The 21,119-nt window shown below is 34.8% G+C and overlaps 1 protein-coding gene across 9 annotated transcripts in view; it reads left to right on the forward strand.

The window, feature by feature from the left end:
- Positions 1 to 21,119, forward strand: part of LRRC7 (leucine rich repeat containing 7) — a 571,671-nt gene that overhangs the window by 421,789 nt on the left and 128,763 nt on the right. For all 9 annotated transcript variants that reach the window (XR_015254784.1, XM_086717266.1, XM_086717264.1 and 6 more), the window contains 2 exons: positions 4,616 to 4,760; positions 9,835 to 9,907. Coding sequence is in view for 8 of the 9 variants with exons in the window: in XM_086717266.1 (XP_086573392.1) it covers positions 4,616 to 4,760; positions 9,835 to 9,907 (218 nt within the window). In the remaining variant the exon portion in view is untranslated. The remainder of the gene's footprint in view (positions 1 to 4,615; positions 4,761 to 9,834; positions 9,908 to 21,119) is intronic.

Raw genomic sequence — 21,119 nt, forward strand, 5'->3', positions numbered from 1 at the left:
TAACTCATGATAAATGCTAGATGTTTTACAAATAGATACTCCTTGAGTCCTTATAATAAGCCTATGAAGTAGGGTTTCCTACTATCCCCATGTTACAGATGATAAACTGAAACAGAAAGAATAAGAAACTGGCCCAAGGTCACGCAGCCAGTAAATAGTGGAAGTGTAATTCAAACCAACACCAGGGGCTGTTGTTCATTCTCAAGCTCCAAAATCCTGCTGCTAGAGAATCAACAAAGGGCACAGATGAGAATTAGGTTCATCTTATTTTTCATAGTCATTACATTTCCAAAATCCAAACTTAACAATCAATTCAGACCTCATATTGTTTAGTAAGCTTTTTATCTAAATAGAAAAGTAGTGTTGAAACCGTCTGTGAACAGATAAGTGTTGTGAGAATAGATTTTTCTTACATACTGCTTTACGTAGATTTCTCACTTTAGTACACTTGAGTTTTTATATTTTATTTTATTCCTTGTGGGAATACCCCCACCTCCCTGCCATAAAGAGGCATGGCTTTCTGAATGTCTGTGCTGGCAAATAGTTGTTATGCAAGGACCTAGAAACACGTGTCTTTGAGAGACTAATCTTGAATGTAGCCTTAAACTAGCCAGTCTATCAGTTTCACAAAATGATTAATCCTAAATATTTAGTGTTATAAGACCCAGGGAAAAAAGCAAGATCATCTTATTATTAGTTCATGTATCATTGTACATTAAAGTAACATACTTTTAAAATACTTTTGGAAGCCTGAGCTATCATTTTACTACTCCATTTTTCATAAATCAGAGAAGAAAGGAGCTAATGATCAGAAGTTAGTCTTCTACATAGCTATCTTGTTCACTGTCACTCTAAGATCAATCAACCCAAATGTGAGTAAACAATGCATTGAATCAGTATTTATTTTTAAACAAACTCCAGTATCTTCTTTTGTGATGGCTTTTACTTTTTTCATTTACTATCTACTGCTCACTTATAGAGCCCTCTGTATCGAGAGATGTTGGAACAGCATTCAATATCCCCAAGGATTCTGAGACATTAGACTTCAAAGGTCTTTATCACCGCAGGCTACTATTGCTTTTATAAGGTGTTTGAAAGTGAGGGTTTAGAAAGACTCAAAAATAAACACCAAAGTGTTGTTTTGCTTCTAAGAATGATGTTTAGAAACTTCACACCAAAATATTGAGTTGTGCTGGAAATAACAATGAAGGGGGCTTCAAAGAGTAAAGAAATTTCCTCATGATGAAAGAACAAAAAAGAGCCCCCCCCCCACAACACATCATTCCTTCCTTGCTCACCAGAAGAGAAGAATGGTTATGGTATCATAATAGCTCCTTAGGGTGGGAATCTATAAGTAAAGTGACAGTATTTTTCCAAGTGACATATTTCCAGGTGTAGGGAGAATTCAGCCCTCTGGCTTTACTCACCCAAAGTACTCAGTTCCTAGCCTAGCAACTATTCATCTATTCCAAGACTTCGCACATTCTGTGCCTCCATGGGGCGTGAGGTCACAGACCTAGAGATATATGCTGGGTTAATTACGGAGTTAGAGGTCAGTGACTGCTGATATAATCAATAGGCTTTGTGGTCTGTAATCTGAGAAAAGTGATTTGAATTTTAGCTCCACCCCTCATTAATGGGGTAACCTTGGAATGTTATTTGTAATAATTGCTGTCATGAATCATCCTCCTGGAATGAAGAACTTACTCTCTATTCCTGAAGCTTCTGGGAATACTGTTTGCAGCTTTCCACCTTCTTCAGGATTTGCTCCAGCTGAAAAGAACCTCCTTACCCAGGGTCACATCTCTAGTCTGGGAGGCCTGTACCCAATGACCAGTGATAAAGGCCTGGCTCCTCATCCTTACTTAGACTCACCCTGCTACTGCCAGGCAATCCAACTCAGTGACTCTTAAAGGGCCACCCAAGGAGTTCCTGAAGATTTCATTCCAGCTCAGCTGCTTCATCTGCCTAGCCGTGCCTCCTTTCTCCTCTCTGTCTTCCCACTGGTATTGATCCTAAGAACACTCTCTCATAAACTTCTCCTTGTCTCTGCTTCCCATTGTGTGACATTAATTACTAAATTTCATTGTGCGTTGAAGTGCAGATTCTGATTCAGTAGGTCCAGAGTGCGTCTGAGATCTAAGACTGTATGTTCCTGACAGGCTTCCAGGTGGTACCAATGCTGCTGGTCTGCAAAACACATTTTGAGAAGCAAAGATATGAAGCATTAAATCAAATAATATAGCCAAAGTACTTGGCACAGTGCCAAGTGTGTGCTTGTGTGTGTAATAAGTTTTTTTTTTTTATTTATATTCTGTCAAACAAGTAGAGACAATATATTAAAATGGATACGGGTGGATTAAACAGACAGATGATCCACTGAACACAGTTATGTGTAGGGTATTTATTTGCAAAATATGCCCTGAAAGAAACTGAAAATGAGGACTTTTATCTTGTCCTGACTCCTGTGCTCCATGTCCCAGCTAAGCGGTCCCTGTTACTCCTGTTCACAGTATGACTTTGTTCCTTCCCTGTCCTCAGCAACTAGTTACTAGTTTAATTATTCCACTTCTGATTTTTTTTTTGAGCCCATCCCTTCTTCTTCCTCACTTCCGCTGCCTTAATTCAGGCCCTTATCTCCTCAGCTAAATTGTTTCTAGGGGCACTTGAGTGGCTCAGTTAGTTAAGTGTCCGACTTTGGCTCAGGTTATGATCTCATGGTTTGTGAGTTCAAGCCTGTCATCAGGCTGTCAGTGAAGACTCTGCTTGGGATTCTCTCTCCCTCTCTGCCCTCCCCTGCTTGCACACTATCTCTCTCTGTCTCAAAATAAATAAATAAACTTAAAAAAAAAAACTGTTTCCAGATCCTCGTGATGGGTCTTTGCAACTCTCATCACAGAATCTCTCCTTTGTAGTTCCCTGAAGCTGGATTTTTAAAGCACAAATCTAATCATGTCATTCTTTGTCTTAAAAACCTTGAATACAGACACCTGGATGCCTCACTCGGTTAAGGGTCCAACTTTTGATTTCGGCTCAGGTCATGATCTCGTGGTTCCTGGTGTTGAGCCACTCATTGGGCTCTGTGCTGACAGAACAGATTCTGCTTGGGATTCTTTCTCTCCCCTCTATCTGTGCTCCTCCCCTACTCCCACTGTGTTCACAGGCACACTGGGGCACACATGCATGCTCTCTCTTTCAACAAAACAAAACCAACAAACAAAAACCTCTTGAATAGCTTTCCTTCCTTAAAAGGTAGAATTTACATCTCCTCATATAATATGTAAGGCCTTTTAACACATGTCTTCTTATAATCTTATAAATCAAATGTCCCACTCTTCCTCAAACATGCCATGGTTTTTCACATTTTACTATGAACAGTATATGTCATTTTCTCTTTTAGGTGCATGTTCTCCTTTTCTTGCCAAGCTGTGTCTTCCAGGCAGTTTGCAGCCCTGTGCTTCTATGACATTCTCTACATGTTTTTTTAATTGCATATATTATAGGGTATTGTAATTATTTGTTTGACAGTTTCCTCCACTACTGTGAGCTCCATAAGGATACAGATTTTGTCTGTATCATGACAAGTCTCTCCTCATACTTAGTTGACTTATTCATGATTGGTCTCCATGTATAACACAAGCCCTGTTACATAGTAGACTCTCAAAAACAACTGTTGAATAACAGAATATTGAATCTGGTAGGATTTAAACCCTTTCTTATGCATTTGAAAGTGTAAGAATCAATATGTCAACATATGCTGTTTGGGTGACAATTGTTATTTATTTTTTATTATTAATTAATTTATTTAATTCAGTGGCAACTTTGAGATTGTTGTGTTTTGTTTTAACTGTTGTACTGAGATATAATTCACATACCATAAAATTCACCCATTTATAATATACAATTCCATGGCTTTTAGAATACTCACAGGTTGAGTAGCCATCACCACAATCTAATTTTAGAACATTTGCACTATCTCAAAAAAATCCCTGAAGCCATTAGCAGTCATTCCCATGTCCCCTTACCCCCAACCTCTAGAAACCCTAATCTACTCTCCATCTCTATAGATTTGCCTATTCTGGACATTTCATACAAATAGAATCATGCAACAGCTGTTTGTTTTTTTTTTTTTATTACTGGCATTTTTCACTGCATATATTTTCAAGGTTCATCCATTTTGTAATATATATTTGCATGTATTGCAAAATAATAGTACAACATATGGATATAACACATGCTGTTTATCCATTCATCAACTGATAGGCATTTAGGTTGTTTCCATTTTTTGGCTCTTGTGAATAATACTGCTTTAAAGTTTGTGTTTTTGTGTGGACATATGTTGCATCCTGGAGTATACACCTAGGGACTGCTGGGTGATATGGAAACTCTATGTATAACATTTTGAGGTATGGCCAAACTGTTTTTCAAAGTGGCTGCACAATTTTAAATTCCTGCTAGCAATGTACAAGGATTATAATTTCTCGACATTCTTACCAACACATATTATTGTTGTAGTTGCTTTTAAAATCAGTTTTACAGTATTGTGGTTTTTACAACTTTCAAATGTCTTGTGAAAGTTTCTCAACTAATCCTGAGTTTACGCAATGTTATCAAGTCTATAGGGAAGTTAAAGATGTTGGTATACCTGGATATGTCAAAAAACAGAATAGAAACGGTTGACATGGAAATTTCTGGATGTGAAGCCCTTGAGGACCTCTTACTGTCATCCAATATGTTGCAACAGTTGCCCGACTCTATAGGTAAGAATATTCTATTGTGTCATGAATGTTTATATGAAATATATGAAACTTTCTTTTTTGGCGTAGTCTTAGTTTATCAGTAGATATAGGGAATATACTGTTAGCCTGACTGATAATAATGAATTACAAACTTCATTATTCAAAGTTCATTATTACTGGTATAATACTATTTTACCAATATCTTAAAATGAAATGGTAAATAATTGTCAAACTCAAGAAAGCTCTACTATTAAAATACATGATCCTACCAAATTGATATATTTTTCAATTCAAATCTTTTAAGTTGTAAAATGTTACTGTAAAAAGTAGATTTCTTAGATTTAGAGTAATTTGATAACCATGTATATCATCTTTTATCACCATAAAATTACAATAGCTTCTATCCACAGAGTGTTGCTATATCCTATTTTCAATACTGTTATAACACTGCTATAATCTGAAAATAACATAAATATATAATAAATATAAAATCTCTTTGTAGTTCTATTATTTAAAAAAAGATGTATTTTCTTTTATATGCTGTTAAGATTCATGACAGCAGAGAATGTCTGTTAGTATTTATCAAGCACCCAATCCATTTTTGTTACAAATTTTTATATGAGTAAGGTAACTAAAGAATCTAATTTAATAATAAGTAAACTGTTTTGTGTACATATCTTACTATTATTTATGAGAGGACTTAGGAGGATAATCAGCAAATTACCTGACTTTGGGTGTTAGTTTTTAAACACTCTTTGAATACAATGTGTCATATATTCTTGAACTTATTAAAGCTTCTGAAAATTAAGTTACACCTAGGTACTCTAATTAGAAGGAAGCTAGAAGATAAAGCAGTTTTCCAAATTTTTCTTCACTATTTGATTGCTTCCATTTTCATATTCCTTCAGGCTAATAGAGGATACTAGTTTTGAAAAACAGGCTAGAATTTCTTTCTGTCTAGATTTAATAACTTTTTGATTTATATACTCACATACTGTACTATAACAGTATTTTTCCAACTCATTCCATTGTAAGACTTATCTGACAGTTTTATTAGGCACTTACACATTTCCAGGCAGTTTCTCTGAAAATTCTGATTCAGTAAGTTTGTGGTAGGCCCTCTAATTTGTTTTTATTAAACATCCTAGATGAAACTTATAATTAGATAAGTTTAGAAAATACTCTTTTATGTTGTAGAAAGTGAGGAAGTGTAATGGTTAAAAAGAGCATCCTTTAATTAAGATGACAGCGATGATCATCTAGTCAAGATAACCACCTAGTCAAAATACATGCCTTATACTCCCACTCCAGAAACTTGGGAGTCAGGGGAGGTAACTACAAAACTATCAGGCAGGGAGGGGTGAGCATCGGTAAAGAGAAAACATTCACTTTCACAAATGAGCATGCAAATGAAAATTTTAAAGGAAAACTAATGTTATAACCACAACCAAAAACTCAAACAAATAGGAAAATTTACCCAGGAGAAACCAAAGTCACCAAGAAATGTAAAAAATGATTTTTAAGTATGTGTAGATTGTCAAATACACAAAAGTTAGGATGACATTCATAAAAATAATAACTAATAAAACAAAAATAAGAACTCTTACTAAGAATAGGTGGTTTTTAAAAAAAAATTAGAAATCCTGGAAACAAAAATGGCACATAGTAAAACAAAAGATGATATAATTATTTGTTTAAAATATCTTCCTTTAAGAAAGAAGACCAGGAAAGTAGCTTTCTGGTCTGAGGAAGACAGCATGGATAAGTGATAGAAAACATCAGATTGGATACTTGGCTGACATAAAGCCAACTAGGATAGACAGGTGATACCATGTATTTTAATACCTTAATTAAGAATCTGAATGGTTCTCAAATTAGGAAAGTAACTTTGTTATAGTAGCTTACGCCTCAGACAAGATCTTTAAACTCTATTGACCTTTCAGGGAAGATTACATTTATGCATCTGCAGAGTTGCCAGAGTCCCTGATTATACATGTACAATAGCTGACTTCCCTCCAAAAATCCCCCTCTTGATCAAGAGAAGTATCTGAGATAGGAGACTGAGAGCTGTGTCCTCAGGCCCTAAAAGAATTCATAGATTCTGATTGGGATTGATTCTGATGGGAAATTGCATCTTGTCTTCTTTATTTTGACATTATTGGGCTACCAACATTTAAAAGAACAAAAGATAAGAAATTCCATAGTACCAATAAAGGAAAATAGCAACTAAAATTAAAATCTTTACTTCCTTCACATCTATTTTAGTTCTACAGCCATGAGGTATTTGAATGGAGTGATTTACTCAACAACCCCTGCATGCTGAATCCCTTTCCTTGTCTGGTTCCAGGGAAAATGAAGGGGGCTCTTTTGCTCCTCTAGAGAGAGCTTTAATTAATTTTTTTTTTACTTTCCAAAATAATTTATCTTTTTTACTTAATGGTTAAGGACACAGACTTCATAGTCAAGTTACCTGAGTTCAAATTCTGGCTTTTCTATCTTACTAGCTTTGTGACCTTAGACCAGCTACTTAATCTTTCTGCGCTCAGTTTCTTCATCTATTAAGTGGGGCAGTAGTAGTACCTGCATCATGGGATTATTTTCAGCAATAAGTGAATTCATATATATAGAATTGCTTAGGATAGTAACTGGCACATAGTAAGTGCTTGTATTAGCTATTATAATAATATGATAATTATTATAATCTCAGATTTGATGAGCACACAGCTATTTGGTTTTTCAAAGTTTTATTACATATCTGTAACTGTCGTGTAAATATTAGCTATTTTGATAACAAATCATATTAATGTTTAAAACATTGCTGCTTATTATATATTTATATATAAGTAGCTAAAACAATAGTAAAAGGCCTCCTCTTTCTTTCTCTTCAATACTTCTTAGTTGGGAGTGTAGGATAAAGAGGTGGGGAATTAGGGAAAAACCCAAATAGAGGGAAGGAACAAGATAGAATGCCTTTGATTCCTGTAGAGTAGAAGAAGAAAGCCCAAGAAGATATGATATAGAAATGCAGTAAAGGAATTATCTGCCCGAGGAAGTCATGAGCAATGAAGGTAAGGTTGATGCTCTATTTCTGCTCTACAGACAACCATATTCCTATAGAAGCTCCAGAATCTGTCCAAAGAGCATCCTCGTAGATAGAATATGTGAGTGACAAAGTTGCCACATCACAAATGAGTGAGATTCCTTTAAATCCACAGACATGGAACTAAGCAAAGAGACCTAACTTGCTTCCACCTTTAAAGCTGCAGAAGCTTCTATCAGCTGTCAGAGCCTCTACTCCATTCTTCGAAAAACTTTGTTGCATCAACCTTTTGGTTTTAGTCCCTAACATGCTTCAAGATTTTTTCACCACTACTTTTAGACTTAAGTACTGTCATTCTCTTAAAGGATACCTTGCAACCTGGTTTCATGGTGTTTGCACAGCCATTTGTGACCCAGCTCAAAACTTCTTATGACCCAGTCAAGTGATGGAGACTGTCAACCACCTTCTAGCTCCATTGGTGGGCAGGTGCAGTCATTTGATTAGGGCTACCAAGTCATAAAAAATTTAGCTGTAATTCATTGTCCCCTGTTTTCTTTTCACAGTTGATGAACAAGCTTAGGAGTTCTTTCATATTTCCAAGGTTGACATTTTTTACATACACACTAGAGAAACTGAAGTGATTCACTCACCCTTTAAACATAGATAAATATGGCAGTGGGTGTGCAAACTTCAGAGACAAATTACCCCAGTGAGAATTGTCGTCTTTCCCAGGTGCTGCTATCTTCAGCAGTGTATCCTGGGGGCACAAGCTGATGTATTAAGTTTTGATATTTTGTAGATATTTTCTCACAGCAGTTTGACAGTGAGACCCTTTCTCTTCACTAGAGATTCTGAGTGCTTCTACAGAATATGTAACTGAGGGTACTGCAATTTTAAGTGTAATAATTGGTTTTTATTTCAAATATATTCTGACTTTATGCTTTTAAGGAATCCTCAGAATATTTGAGGTGGATGGGCATGATCTACAGCGATGCTTTTCAAAGCACATTCATCAAACACTAGCTGAACAAGACCCTGCACACTTACACGCATTCTGCAATAACTTTGGAGAGTCACATTGCTACATTAATATATTAAAAGCTCCTAGGAAAACTTCATTTAAGAAATATGTTTAATGTTGTTTAATTTAGTAATTCCCAAACACATTTTACCATGGAAACTACCATATCCATCAAAACTAGTTTTATGCAAAACAAGTAGCCTACAGCTTATATGCATATTTCCAATGTAAAACAAAAATTAACCATGCTTTGCCCTTGGACTTTGGCTATTTAAGCCATATTGATACCAAAGATTAAATTATGGCTGGGTAAAGGAAGCTGTACTTCAATTACTCTGTGGCTATTACTCCTTAGAACCCTGGGAATAGAGTAGGCAGTAAGGGTATGAAAGGCATAAATCCGACAGTGAAATATAAATAGTTGAAACTTCAATTCTTGGCCACTTCTACTCGGTATATTAAAATTGCAAGTTTGTGTACTTTCTGCTGATCCAAGTTCAAGGATTTATGGTAACAAAAAGAGTATGAGGTCATATGTTGTAATTTTCCAAGTCCATAATTATAATCACTGCATCACAATACCTCAGTGCCCATTTGTTGATCATTAGGCTTAATTCAGATTTGTTTTTAATTTGTATCACAAATAAAAAAATGTTATTTTTTAGTGCTTGCGAATTAATTATACATTAAATCACAGCTGGCTTAAAATTTTTCATCTGGTCCATTTGCAGCAAAATAGATAAGGGAAATGTGGTAGTATTGCTGTCAACTTAAGTTTCTATGGAGCCCTACATTTTGTTTATTTGTCTGCTTTGATGTACTTGAACTCCCACTGATGTAGGTAAAGTTTTTGCAACTGGACAGTCAAAACTAGAGCACATGCAAATTTGTAGGTTTATTTGTAGGTTTATATGAACAGAGTGCAACCTATTGGCATGACAAATACTCCTCACAAGTGATTCCTTTTCTTTCATATTGTATTTTCTGTTAGAGATCTGTTCTTATGTATTAATAAAACTTCTTCTCTGTTTTAGGTCTTTTGAAAAAACTAACTACTCTCAAAGTAGATGACAATCAACTTACAATACTACCCAATACAATCGGAAAGTAAGTGCCAAAGTTTCATACCAGTCAGCCCCTCTAAGCCAGAAACAAAACGATATGTTAGATTTTTTACTTCAAAACATTTTCTACTATCTTAATTTACTTTTATATCTGAACATTGCATTGACATTTAACTATATAATATCACAAGAAATAACTATGATTTTTTCTTAAGCAAAGGGATTACCTAGATCTTCAATTATGTTATTGCCTATAATTTCCCAGATACTATTAGCTTGATGTTTTTGACTGAGTAGAACCTCTAAATTCACTTGGATATGTCTTACAAAATCAAATCAATTTGTATAAACTCTGTAGTCTATATTACCATTACACTATAAATGATTTATATATTATATTAGTAATTGTTTTATAGCAATAGTGCCATATAATAGTACTGTAAAGGTTACTTATAATAATATAATAAAGTTATATTACCAATTGATATTTATAGAAGTTCAATGTATTTTTAGAAGCTAAAGAGATAGACACCTGTTTAACATGCATTTTTAAATGGCATATGCCAATTTTATTATTTCAATGCTAGCATTAAATATTAAATACTAATGGGTGATGGGTATTAAGGAAGGCACTTGTGTTGAGCACCGGGTGTTATAAGTAAGTGATGAATCACTAAAATCTAGAACAATATTCTACCTCAGGAGTAGAATTTAGTGATTCAACACTTAGATTTTAAATAAAAATTTGAAAGAAAATATAAAGAAAGAAAAAATAAATATGAAATACTAAATAATCAAATGGAAGTGCAGAGCTTGTTCAATTGAATTTTTATAGTTTGTAGTAAATTATATTGCATTTCTCTTAAATTTTTATTACAAATTTTAATGTGGTTATTCTTGAATTTTTTAATTCAGTTTTTATTTCAATTCCAGTATAGTTGACATACAGTGCTATATTTATTTCAGGTGTACAATATAGTGATTCAGCAATTCCATACATCTCCCAGCAATCATCACACAAATGCGCTCTTTAAATCCCCATCACCTATTTCAGCCATCTCCCCACCCTTCTACCCTCTGGTTGCCATCAGTGTGTTCTCTATAGTTAAGAATCTGGTTCTTAGTTTCTCTGTCTCTCTGTCTCTCTCTCTCTCTTTTTTCCTTTGCTTGCTTTTTTTTCTTGCTTATTAAATTCCACACAAGTGAAATCATATGGTATTTGTCTTTTTCTGACTTATTTCATCTAGCATTACACTCTCTATTAGCTTGCATTTTTGAAAGCTTCAAGATGATGACCTCATAATTGCCTTTTAAGGATAAAATATATTCCATTTATTTGAGAGCAATCTCTTCCTAATTTTATGTTGCCATTAACATTTGGTTCACGATTCTTTAAGAAATATGTATTGTTATCAATGTTTCACTGAAAATGCTTTTGTTTATAACTTGTGTGAAGTGAGGAATTGATAGGCTCTCTTCATTCTAAAATTATGTAAGTTCATTGTATAAGAATCTTGCCTCACACATCAGAATGAAGAATTACAGAAATCCATAATTTAACAGATTTGGGTATATTTGGGGAGTGAGGGAAGAGTGGCCATTTTTTAAAGTGAGATTTGGGGCACCTGGGTGGCTCAGTCAGTTAAGCATCTGACTTCAGTTCAGGTCATGAACTCATGGCTTGTAAATTCAAGCCCTACATCAGGCTCTGTGCTGACAACTCAAAGCCTAGAGCCTGCTCCAGCCTGTCTCTCCCTCTCTCTCTGCCCCTCCCCTGTTTGATCTCTCTCTCTCAAAAAACTAAACATTAATTTTTTTTAAGTAATATTTAATGTGTGTAATTGACATGTAATAAACTGCACATATTTAAAATCTACAATATGATAGGTTTTGAAATAGATCGAAAGCCATGAAACCATCACCACAATCAAGATGATAAACATATTCTTCAATCCCAAACGTTTCTTGTCCCCTTTTCTCTCTGTCTCCCCTCCTCACCCCAAGTTGGCAAGTAACCACTGATATGGAAAATGGATATGGAAAATGGATATGGAAAATCCAAGAGTAGAACAATTTGACTAAATTCAAATACCAATATCCAAACTTTAGAAAGTAGTGAAAATTTCAGCTATTTTTAAAAATCTCATCTATTTTTAATATTTTAATGTTAATACCATGCAATATATTTCTCTCTGCATTTATTCACATTGTCTCCAATATAGAGAGAGATTAACTTTCCTTTGGGGTACACAAAAGTAATCATCTTTATCAGCCTGATGCTTTAAAAAAAAAACAACTCTTCCTATATAATTATATTCTTAGGCACTAATTTTCTTCTTTAGGTCAATACTCAGGAGAAACTGAATTCAACTCCATTTACGCCTACCAAGATCATGCTTGATATTTTACCACTCATGTTCACATAATTTTATATAAATATATAAATTAATTACCCTAGCTCTGTGAAGACAAATTAAAAAGGGTGGATAATCTAAAAATACACAAAGAAAAGTTGCTTTTTTAGTATGCAGCTTTTGGCGTAAATTTGGTGTGAATTCGGATGCTAGATTAGCTATGAATATGGATGCTAGGTTATTTCCATACTTAGTCTTCTTTTAAGCATTTTAATTTTTAAAAATTAATAATTATTTGCCTTTGAAGGTATGAAAAAATATTCATCAAAGATAAACGGGCCTATTTAACTCAGAAGTTGATTACTGGTTTAGAGGGATAAAGGTTAAGAATTTTATCATAGAAGCTCATTTTTTTTTAGTTATTTTAAGTGTCATTATCTTAATTTGATTATTGTTTCAAGGAAAATAAAAGGAAAGTATTAGAGACATAGACTGAAAAAAAAAAGGTGAAAAAACAAACAAACAAAAAGAAGCCACTGGGAAGTGTGTGGGAAATCTCTATACCTTCTATTCACTTTTGCTGTGAACCTAAGACATAGTCTTCAACAAAAAGGAGAATGACTGACAAACTGGTTATTTAAACTTGGGTTTTTGCCAGACATTTTGTCAAAAATGAACAAAGTGAGCTCATCACTTCAAGGAAAACAACTGACAGAATTTGTGACTGACAATAAAATTTGAGCTGTCAAGCAAAAATTGGAATTTTGGAAAATTCCTATCTGCCACTGTGAGCTTGACAGCTTCCCAATACTTATAGGCTTTTCTGATAAGACTAGTATGATATAAATTAACATAATTTGTTGATAGTGTATTATGAAATGTGTCAACATCTGGAAAACCTGTGCAACTCAGTGAAGCAACGCTTTCCAAATAACCAACGCATGAGTTACAAGATCAGGCATGAGTAAAAGACCCATTCAAAATGCAGAATAAGCCAGTTGAGTTTAATGTATTGGTATGAAGAATAAGAAAAGTTCATTGATATAGTTTCAGATTCTACATTGCAGTTATCCCCTAAAAAACAGCCACTTGGCGAGTTTTGGTGTAGTATCAAAGAATAATCACAATTATCCAAAAAGACTATTGAAACACTCCTCCCTTTTCCAACTACGCATGTGTGTGAGGCTGGATATTTTTATGCACAATTCAGTCAAAACAATATATCACAACAAATTGAATACATAAGCAGATAGGAGAATCTAATATCATCTATTAAACCCAACATTGAAGAGATTTGCAAAAATAAAAACAATGTTACCTTTTTCACTAAATGTTTTTGTTTAGAAAAATATCATTACTTTGAATAAAAATATGTTATTTATCTTAACATGTTATAGGTTTATTATTATTTTACATAATAATTATTTTTAAAATTCTTGTTTTAATTTATTATATAGTAGATACCAATAGATATAAAAAATATAAACGCAAGTTTTTAGGGTTATCAATAATTTTTAAGACTATAAAGACCAACAAGTTTGAAGGTATCTGTTTTATATCACATCATGGTTTGTATAGTAAAATTACAAGACCATTTTCTAACTTATATTCTCACTTCAATGTAGCACTTGCATATATATAATTTGAATTTGCATGTATGGCAAAAAATATATATCTAAAATTTTATAATATACTTTAATAAGCAATCTGTATGAAGTAAAAATAATAACAATAGCAATAATAATAATAGTTTTATTTTTCTTAGGGAATTCAGAATTGATACATCAGAGGTTCAGTGCAAAGGCTAGAGATGAAATTTGATTATGATGGTATTTAATGGCATCCCAGATCACATGCAAAAAGTGTTTTGTGAAAAGAATAGTCAGCAGTTTATTATTAAACATTCTACCTAGAACTCTCCAAAATCCTGGAAATGTTATGACCAGCTGTAGTGTTAATCTCATTCTACACTTAGAATGTTTCAATATGTTAGACTTATCTTTGTTCATTTTTATTTTTATTTTAGAGAGGGAGAAAGCATGCTAGTGGGGGGAAGGGCACATGGAGAGAGAGTGAGAATCTCAAGCAGTCTCCATGCTCAGTGCGGGTGGACCTGACATGGGGCTCAGTCCCACGACCCTGGGATCACGACCTGAACTGAAATCGAGAGTTGGACACTCAGCCAACTGAGCCACCTAAGTGCTCCTCTTTGGTCATTTTTAATAGTCCAACTAGTAAAAAGTGCTGGAAGAATTAATTTTTCAACATTTTTCACAGTTGAAAAAGATTCCATGACTTTTGAGTGAAATGACTTGTAAAATTGATTATTTTTGTTGTCCAACATTAAATTGTACCTAGGAGTTCCAGCCACTCGAAGAGTCAAATATACAATGAAAATAATAATAAATAACTTTTTTTTTACTCACATGGCACCAGATACCATGTTTTGTGCTTTACCCCAATTCTTATGTAGTTAAAGTCCCCATTAACACCATTCTATGTATATTATTATCTTCCCATCAACAATTAGAGACTGAGGCTGAGAGAAGTCAATAGATTTCATAGCTAAGCTGTCAATTGACCTATGATGCCTCTTAATACTATATATGATAATTGTATCCTACATTTCATAGTATTTGGTAATTTAATGGGTCACACTGCTGTAGAGGCAAAGGATTTTCCATAGTAAGAAAAACTGCATACTAAGCCCTCTCTTTCTTAGCTCCATTGTCTTGGTCAGAAGTCATAAAAAGTTGGGGTGCCTTGGTGGTTCAGTTGGCTGAGCTTCCAACTTTGGCTCAGGTCATGATCTCACAGTTTGTAGGTTTGAGCTCCGTGTCAGGCTCTGTGCTGACAGCTCAGAGGCTGGAGCCTGCTTCAGATTCTGTGTCTTCTTCTCTCTCTGCCCTTCCCCCATTTGTGTGTGCTCTCTCTCTCTCTCTCAAAAATCAATAAACATTTTTAACAATTAAAAAAAAGCAATAAAAACTCAAAAATGTGAATGGAAATTTTAAAATGTCATTCCCTCACAGTGTATGGTCAAACAAATATTTCTGGACTAGAAACCAGACAATCTATGTAACTTAGCAAAGCTGAGTAAGACCTTTCTTCTTGATGGGCCTCAGATTCCTAAGGGATAGTGCAAGGAGCACTGCCTGTGGAGTCAAACATCATGGATGTGAATATTGGCTATGCCACTTACTGTGTGAACTTGGACAAGTTATTTAACCTTTCTGTGGCTTAGTTTCCTCACTTATAATTTCTACCTGCATCTAAAATTCTCTAGTTCTTTGATCCCGATGTTTAGCTTATATGATATCAATACCCCAGATAGTAAATTCCAGTAGTCTATTTACTATACTGTTATCACAAGAAAATAAGTGAGCTTTATTCTAGGTACCTGAACACTAAAAACATTCTTACTTCTGTTTTCCTGTTTCATAGACGGATACATAAGAAACTAGAAATGTACACCAGTTTGGGGAGGAGAATGCGGGAGCTGGTGAATAGAGAAAAATAAGGAGACTTGATTTTATCAAATACTCTGTAGTTCTTGACTTTTCCATTATGTAATGTTATTCTAGTCAAAAAATTAAAGACAGGGGCACCTGGGTAGCTCAGTCAGTTGAGCATCTGACTTCAGTTCAGGTCATGATCTCATGGTCTGTGAATTTGTTCCCCACATCGGGCTCTGTGCTGACAGCTCAGAGCCTGGAGCCTGTTTAAGATTCTGTGTCTCTCTCTCTCTGCCCCTCCCCCACTCTTGCTCTCTCTCTGTCTCAAAAATAAATAAATGTTAAAAAATTTTTTTTTAATTAAAGACAAAACACACACACACACACACACACACATGCACACTTCACTGGATGAAACTGAAATCCATTTACATAAATATTCAAGTTTTTACATGGTCTAAACTGGTGGTTTTCAACATGTGGTTGTCTGATCAGCAGCATCAGCTTCAACCGGGAATTTGTTAGAAATGCACATTCTGAGACAAACCCAGGTCTACTGAATGAGAAACTTTAGGTGTTGCGCCCTCAATCTCTGTGTAAACAAGACCTTTAGGGGATTATGATATGCTAAAGTTTGAGAACAACTATCTAGATTCAGCTTACAGTTATCAGCTATCTTCTCAAACCTGAATCTGTTGTGCCTGCATCAGAATTACCTGAAGTGCCAGTTTAAAATGAAGCTGCCTTAGAGAGGAAGTTTACCATAGTGTTGATAGCTTTGGTTCTGGAGCCAGACCTTCTGGGTTCAAAACCAGGCTCTTTGATTCGTTATTGGGCAACAAAGCCTTAGATTCCTCCTTATAAATAGAAATCATAATAATAATGCCTACCTCATAAGAATGTTGTGAGGATTAAATGTATTAATAAATAGAAAGTGCACATATGCAATAAATGTTTTCAAAAAATAGTTTGATAAAGTAAAAAATTACTGACTTATTTAATTTGCATTTCCGGGTTTTGGATTCAAGAAATACTTTTACTGTTTTTACAGCTTAATTCTTATTTCTTCTGCCCACCCAGACTGCTACAGCTTCCTCTTCTAAATCAAAAGCTCTAGTACACCTACAAAGTAGACCAGCATTTTCTGAATTATATTACTCAAAACAGTTATTATTGGGAATTTTAATAAGTATGACACAAAGATAAGTTTCATGGACAGATAAGTTTTGGGAACTATATATATAAGGTAGAGAACACTCTTAACTTGTGATATTTTTTCATTTGTTATATAAGTTCTTTATTTATCTTTTGTATCATGATTTAAACTTTTCCATTATTTTGCCACGTCCTACCAACTGGAATATAGGCTCCTTAAGGTCTGAGATCATGTTTTGAGAATATTTAATCTCCTTCATTGTACCTAAGCAGTATGGCAGAGGGGCATGTTTGCAAGCCTTGGAACTAGACAGATTCCAATCCTGGCTTCTCCACTGATTAAACTAATTGACCTTGGACATGTCACTTCACATCTCAGAACTGCAATTGTTTCATCTGAGAAATGGAAATAATAATTCATCTCAGAGGTTGTTGTGAGACATCTCAGAGGTTGTTGTTAGATAGCCTTCAATAAATTATAATAGGCTTTAATAGTAATAATCAAAAAGACATTTATTTACTGCTGTTTATGTTCTTTTGTGTGATGATTAATAACATGATAACATCAAGTTCTTAGAAAAATGTTTTATACTGATTTGCAAATATAATAATATATTGTCTTAGTCTTCTCAGGCTACCATAATAAAATATCACAGACTAGGTGGCTTAAACAACATAAATTTATGTATCACAGTTCTGGAGGCTGGGAAGTCCAGAATCAAAGTGTTGGCAAGATAGGTTTCATTTTGAGGTCTCCTCTTTTGGCTTACAAGCAGCTACCGTCTTTCAGTGTGCTCACACAACCTTTTCTTTGTGATGCACAAAAAGAAAAACAGAGAAAGAGGGAGAGAGGCTGGTTCTCTAGCAACTCTTCTTATAAGGGTACCGATCCCATTATGAGGGCCCCATCCTCAAAGACATCATCTAACTCTGATTTACTTCCCAAAGGCTCACATCTAAACACTATCACACTGGAGGTTAAGACTTTAAAATATGAATTGGGAAGTGGGACAAAAACATTCAGTCCATGACATACATATTTGAACTTATAAAATATACTCTCAAGAAAAGCAGTGTTTTAGGGGTGCCTGGGTGGCTCAGTCGGTTAAGCATCCAACTTCCACTCAGGTCATGGTCTTGCCGTTCATGGGTTTGAGCTCTGCATGGCCTCTATGCTGACAGCTCAGAGCCTGGAGCCTGCTTCCGATTCTGTGTCTCCCTCTCTTTATGCCCCGCCCTATTCGCACTCTGTTTCTCTCTCTCTCAAAAAATAAAGAAAAACATTAAAAAAGAAAAGAAAAGAAAAGAAAAGAAAAGAAAAGAAAAGAAAAGGAAAGGAAAGGAAAGGAAAGGAAAGGAAAGGAAAGGAAAGGAAAGGAAAGAAAAGAAAAGAAAAGAAAAGAAAAGAAAAGAAAAGAAAAGCAGTGTTTGAAATTATTCTATGCTTTTTAGCAGAGTCCTCAGAGATAAGCTTTTAGAATCATAGTATTTGGTTGAAAAGTCTAAGGAGCTAGAGAGAGAAATTTAAGACACAAAAGAAAAAGATTATAATCTATTTCCTGAAGTGGTCAAGTTATCCTTACAGAAAAAATAAAAGTTATTGAGAAAAGTACAGAGAAATGATCAAATGGAATTTCATTTATGATTGTATAAGATTCCAGTTAAGGGACAAAACCAGCAATGATTTCCATTTAAGAGCCATTGTCCTCTACTGCCTAGTTTCTCCTTCACTCCCTGTCCCAATATTTTAGGATTGTGACCATTTATGGGCTGTCGCCAAATTCTAAATGCAGCATAAATGAAATGTTTCTACTTTTTTGTTGGTTAAAAAATCTTTCAGTATCCTATCTTGAAGCATATAGAATCTTTTTTTTAGTTTATTTATGTATTATATTGAGAGAAAGAGAGTGTACATGCAAGCAGAGGAAGGGTAGAGAAAGAGAGAAATCCTAAGCAGGCTCTGTGCTGTCAGAATTGAGCCCGACAGGGGCCCAATCCCATGAACCACGAAATCATGACCTGAGCCAAAATCGAGTCAGACACTTAACCAACTCAGCCACCCAAGCAACACATATAGAATCTTTTTTTAGTGGTCTTCTTCAATGGCAAAGCTATTTTCTACTCATGGGTTATAGATACGTTCACTTAAAACAATACTTTTAAATAGAATTTTACATTTGGGTGGTACTTTTCTCCTATAATAAAAAAAAATTATAGATTTTCTTTTCAGTCAACTTAATTAACTTCCTAAAGGGTTCAAAGGAAGGGAAAGATCAGTGATTACTTTGGAAAAATGGGAAAATTGGGTCAAATGAAAAGTATATTATCTTGATAATGATGGTAACTGTTCAAAATCAGTTAACATAGATGTTTCACGGGTAAAATCGCTAAATGATTGACTACTCCTAACAAATGCTGTTTCCACCACAGTTTGACTGATTTCATCTTAGACTGTAGGATTTAGTATAAAAACTGGGTGAGTTTCATTTAATAAACACCATAGAAAAGAATTAGTTTAATTTCTGTTAATTTCTTGCATTATTTAGAAGTAGCACAAGTGACTTACCAAATATTAATGAGAAAATTAAGGGTAGAGTCTAAAACTTGATTCTTGGCCTAAATTAAATGAAATTTATTTTACAACATATGAAAATAAGGATAATGGCAAAAGTTACTTAGCATTCACTATGTGCCCATTCTAAATGTTCTCCAAACAAGTTTTATATCTCTCCCTTTAGTTATTACAGATATACCTCATTTTATTGCACTTCGCAGATACTGCATTTTTTACAAAATGAAGGTTTGCATTAAGTAACACTATCAGTGCCATTTTTCCAACATCATTTACTCATGTCATGTCTCTGTGTCACATTTTGGCAATTATCACCGTAATTCAAACTTTTTCATTATTATTATATTTGTTTTGGTGATTGATCTGTGATCAGTGATCTTTGATGTTACTATTGTAATTGTTTGGGGGCACCATGAACTGCACTCATGCAAGATGGTGAACTTCATTGGTAAATATCATTTGTGTTCTAAATTGTCTATCAACCAGGCATTCCCCCATCAACCTCCCTCTCCTCAGCCTTGTCTATTTGCTGAGAAAGAATAATATTGAAAATAGACCAATTACTAACCTTACAGCAGCCTCTAAGTGTTCAAGTGAAAGAAAGTTGCATAACTCACACTTTAAATCAAAAGCTAGAAATGATTTAGCTTAGTGAGGAAGCCATGTCAAAATCCAAGATAAGCCTAAATCTAGGCCTCTGGTGCCAAACAGCCAAGCTGTGAATGCACAGGAAAAGTTCTTCAAGGAAATTAAGACTGCTATTCCAGTGAACACACAAATAATAAGAAAAACAAGACGGTCTTGTTGCTGATATGGAGAAAGTTTTATGGTCTGGACAGATGATCAAACCAGCCCCAATATTCCCTGCCCCAACAATGCCTAATCCAGAGCAAGAATCTCTTCCAATTCTTTGAAGGCTGAGAGAGGTGAGGAGGCTGCAGAAGAAAAGTCTGAAGCTAGCAGAGGTTGGTATAGGAAGCTTAAGGAAAGAAGCTGTTTCCATAAGATAAAAGTGCCGAGTGAAGCAGCAAGTGCTGAGGTACAGGCTGCAGCACATTATCCAGAAGATCTAACCATAATAATTCCTGAAAGTAGCAACACTAAACAATAGATTTTCAATGTAGATGAAACAGCCACCTATTGGAAGAAGATATCATCTAGGACTTTAATAGCTAGAGAGAAAAAGTTAATGTATGGCTTTGGAGTTTCAAAACACAGGCTGTTTTGAAAGGCCAATGCCTTTCAAGAGGCTAATGCAGCTGGTGATTTTAAGCGAGATGCCAATGCTCATTTACCATTCCAAAAATCTTAGGGCCCTTAAGAGTTTCACTAAATCTCCTCTGCCTGTGCTCTATAAATGGAACAACAAACCTGGATGACAGGACATCTATTTACAAAATGATTTACTGAATATTTTAAGCCCACTGTTGAGACCTACTGTTCAGAAAAAAAGATTCCTTTCAAAATATTACTGTTCATTGAAAATGCACCTATCATTCAGGAGCTCTGATAGAGATGTAGAATGAGACTGATGTTGTACACAACATCCATTCTGCAGTCCATGGTTCCAAGTCATTTTCACTTCCAAGTCTTATCATTTAAGAAATATAATTTGAATTGGGCACCTGGGTGGCTCAGTCAGTTAAAAGTCTGACTTTTGACTTCCACTCAGGTCATGATCTCATGGTTCGTGGACTCGAGCCCCACATCAGGCTCTCC

Source organism: Puma concolor, chromosome C1 (assembly GCF_028749965.1).
Source record: "Puma concolor isolate L17-30 chromosome C1, mPumCon1.1.hap2, whole genome shotgun sequence".
In the NCBI taxonomy this organism is placed as follows: Eukaryota; Metazoa; Chordata; class Mammalia; order Carnivora; family Felidae; genus Puma; species Puma concolor.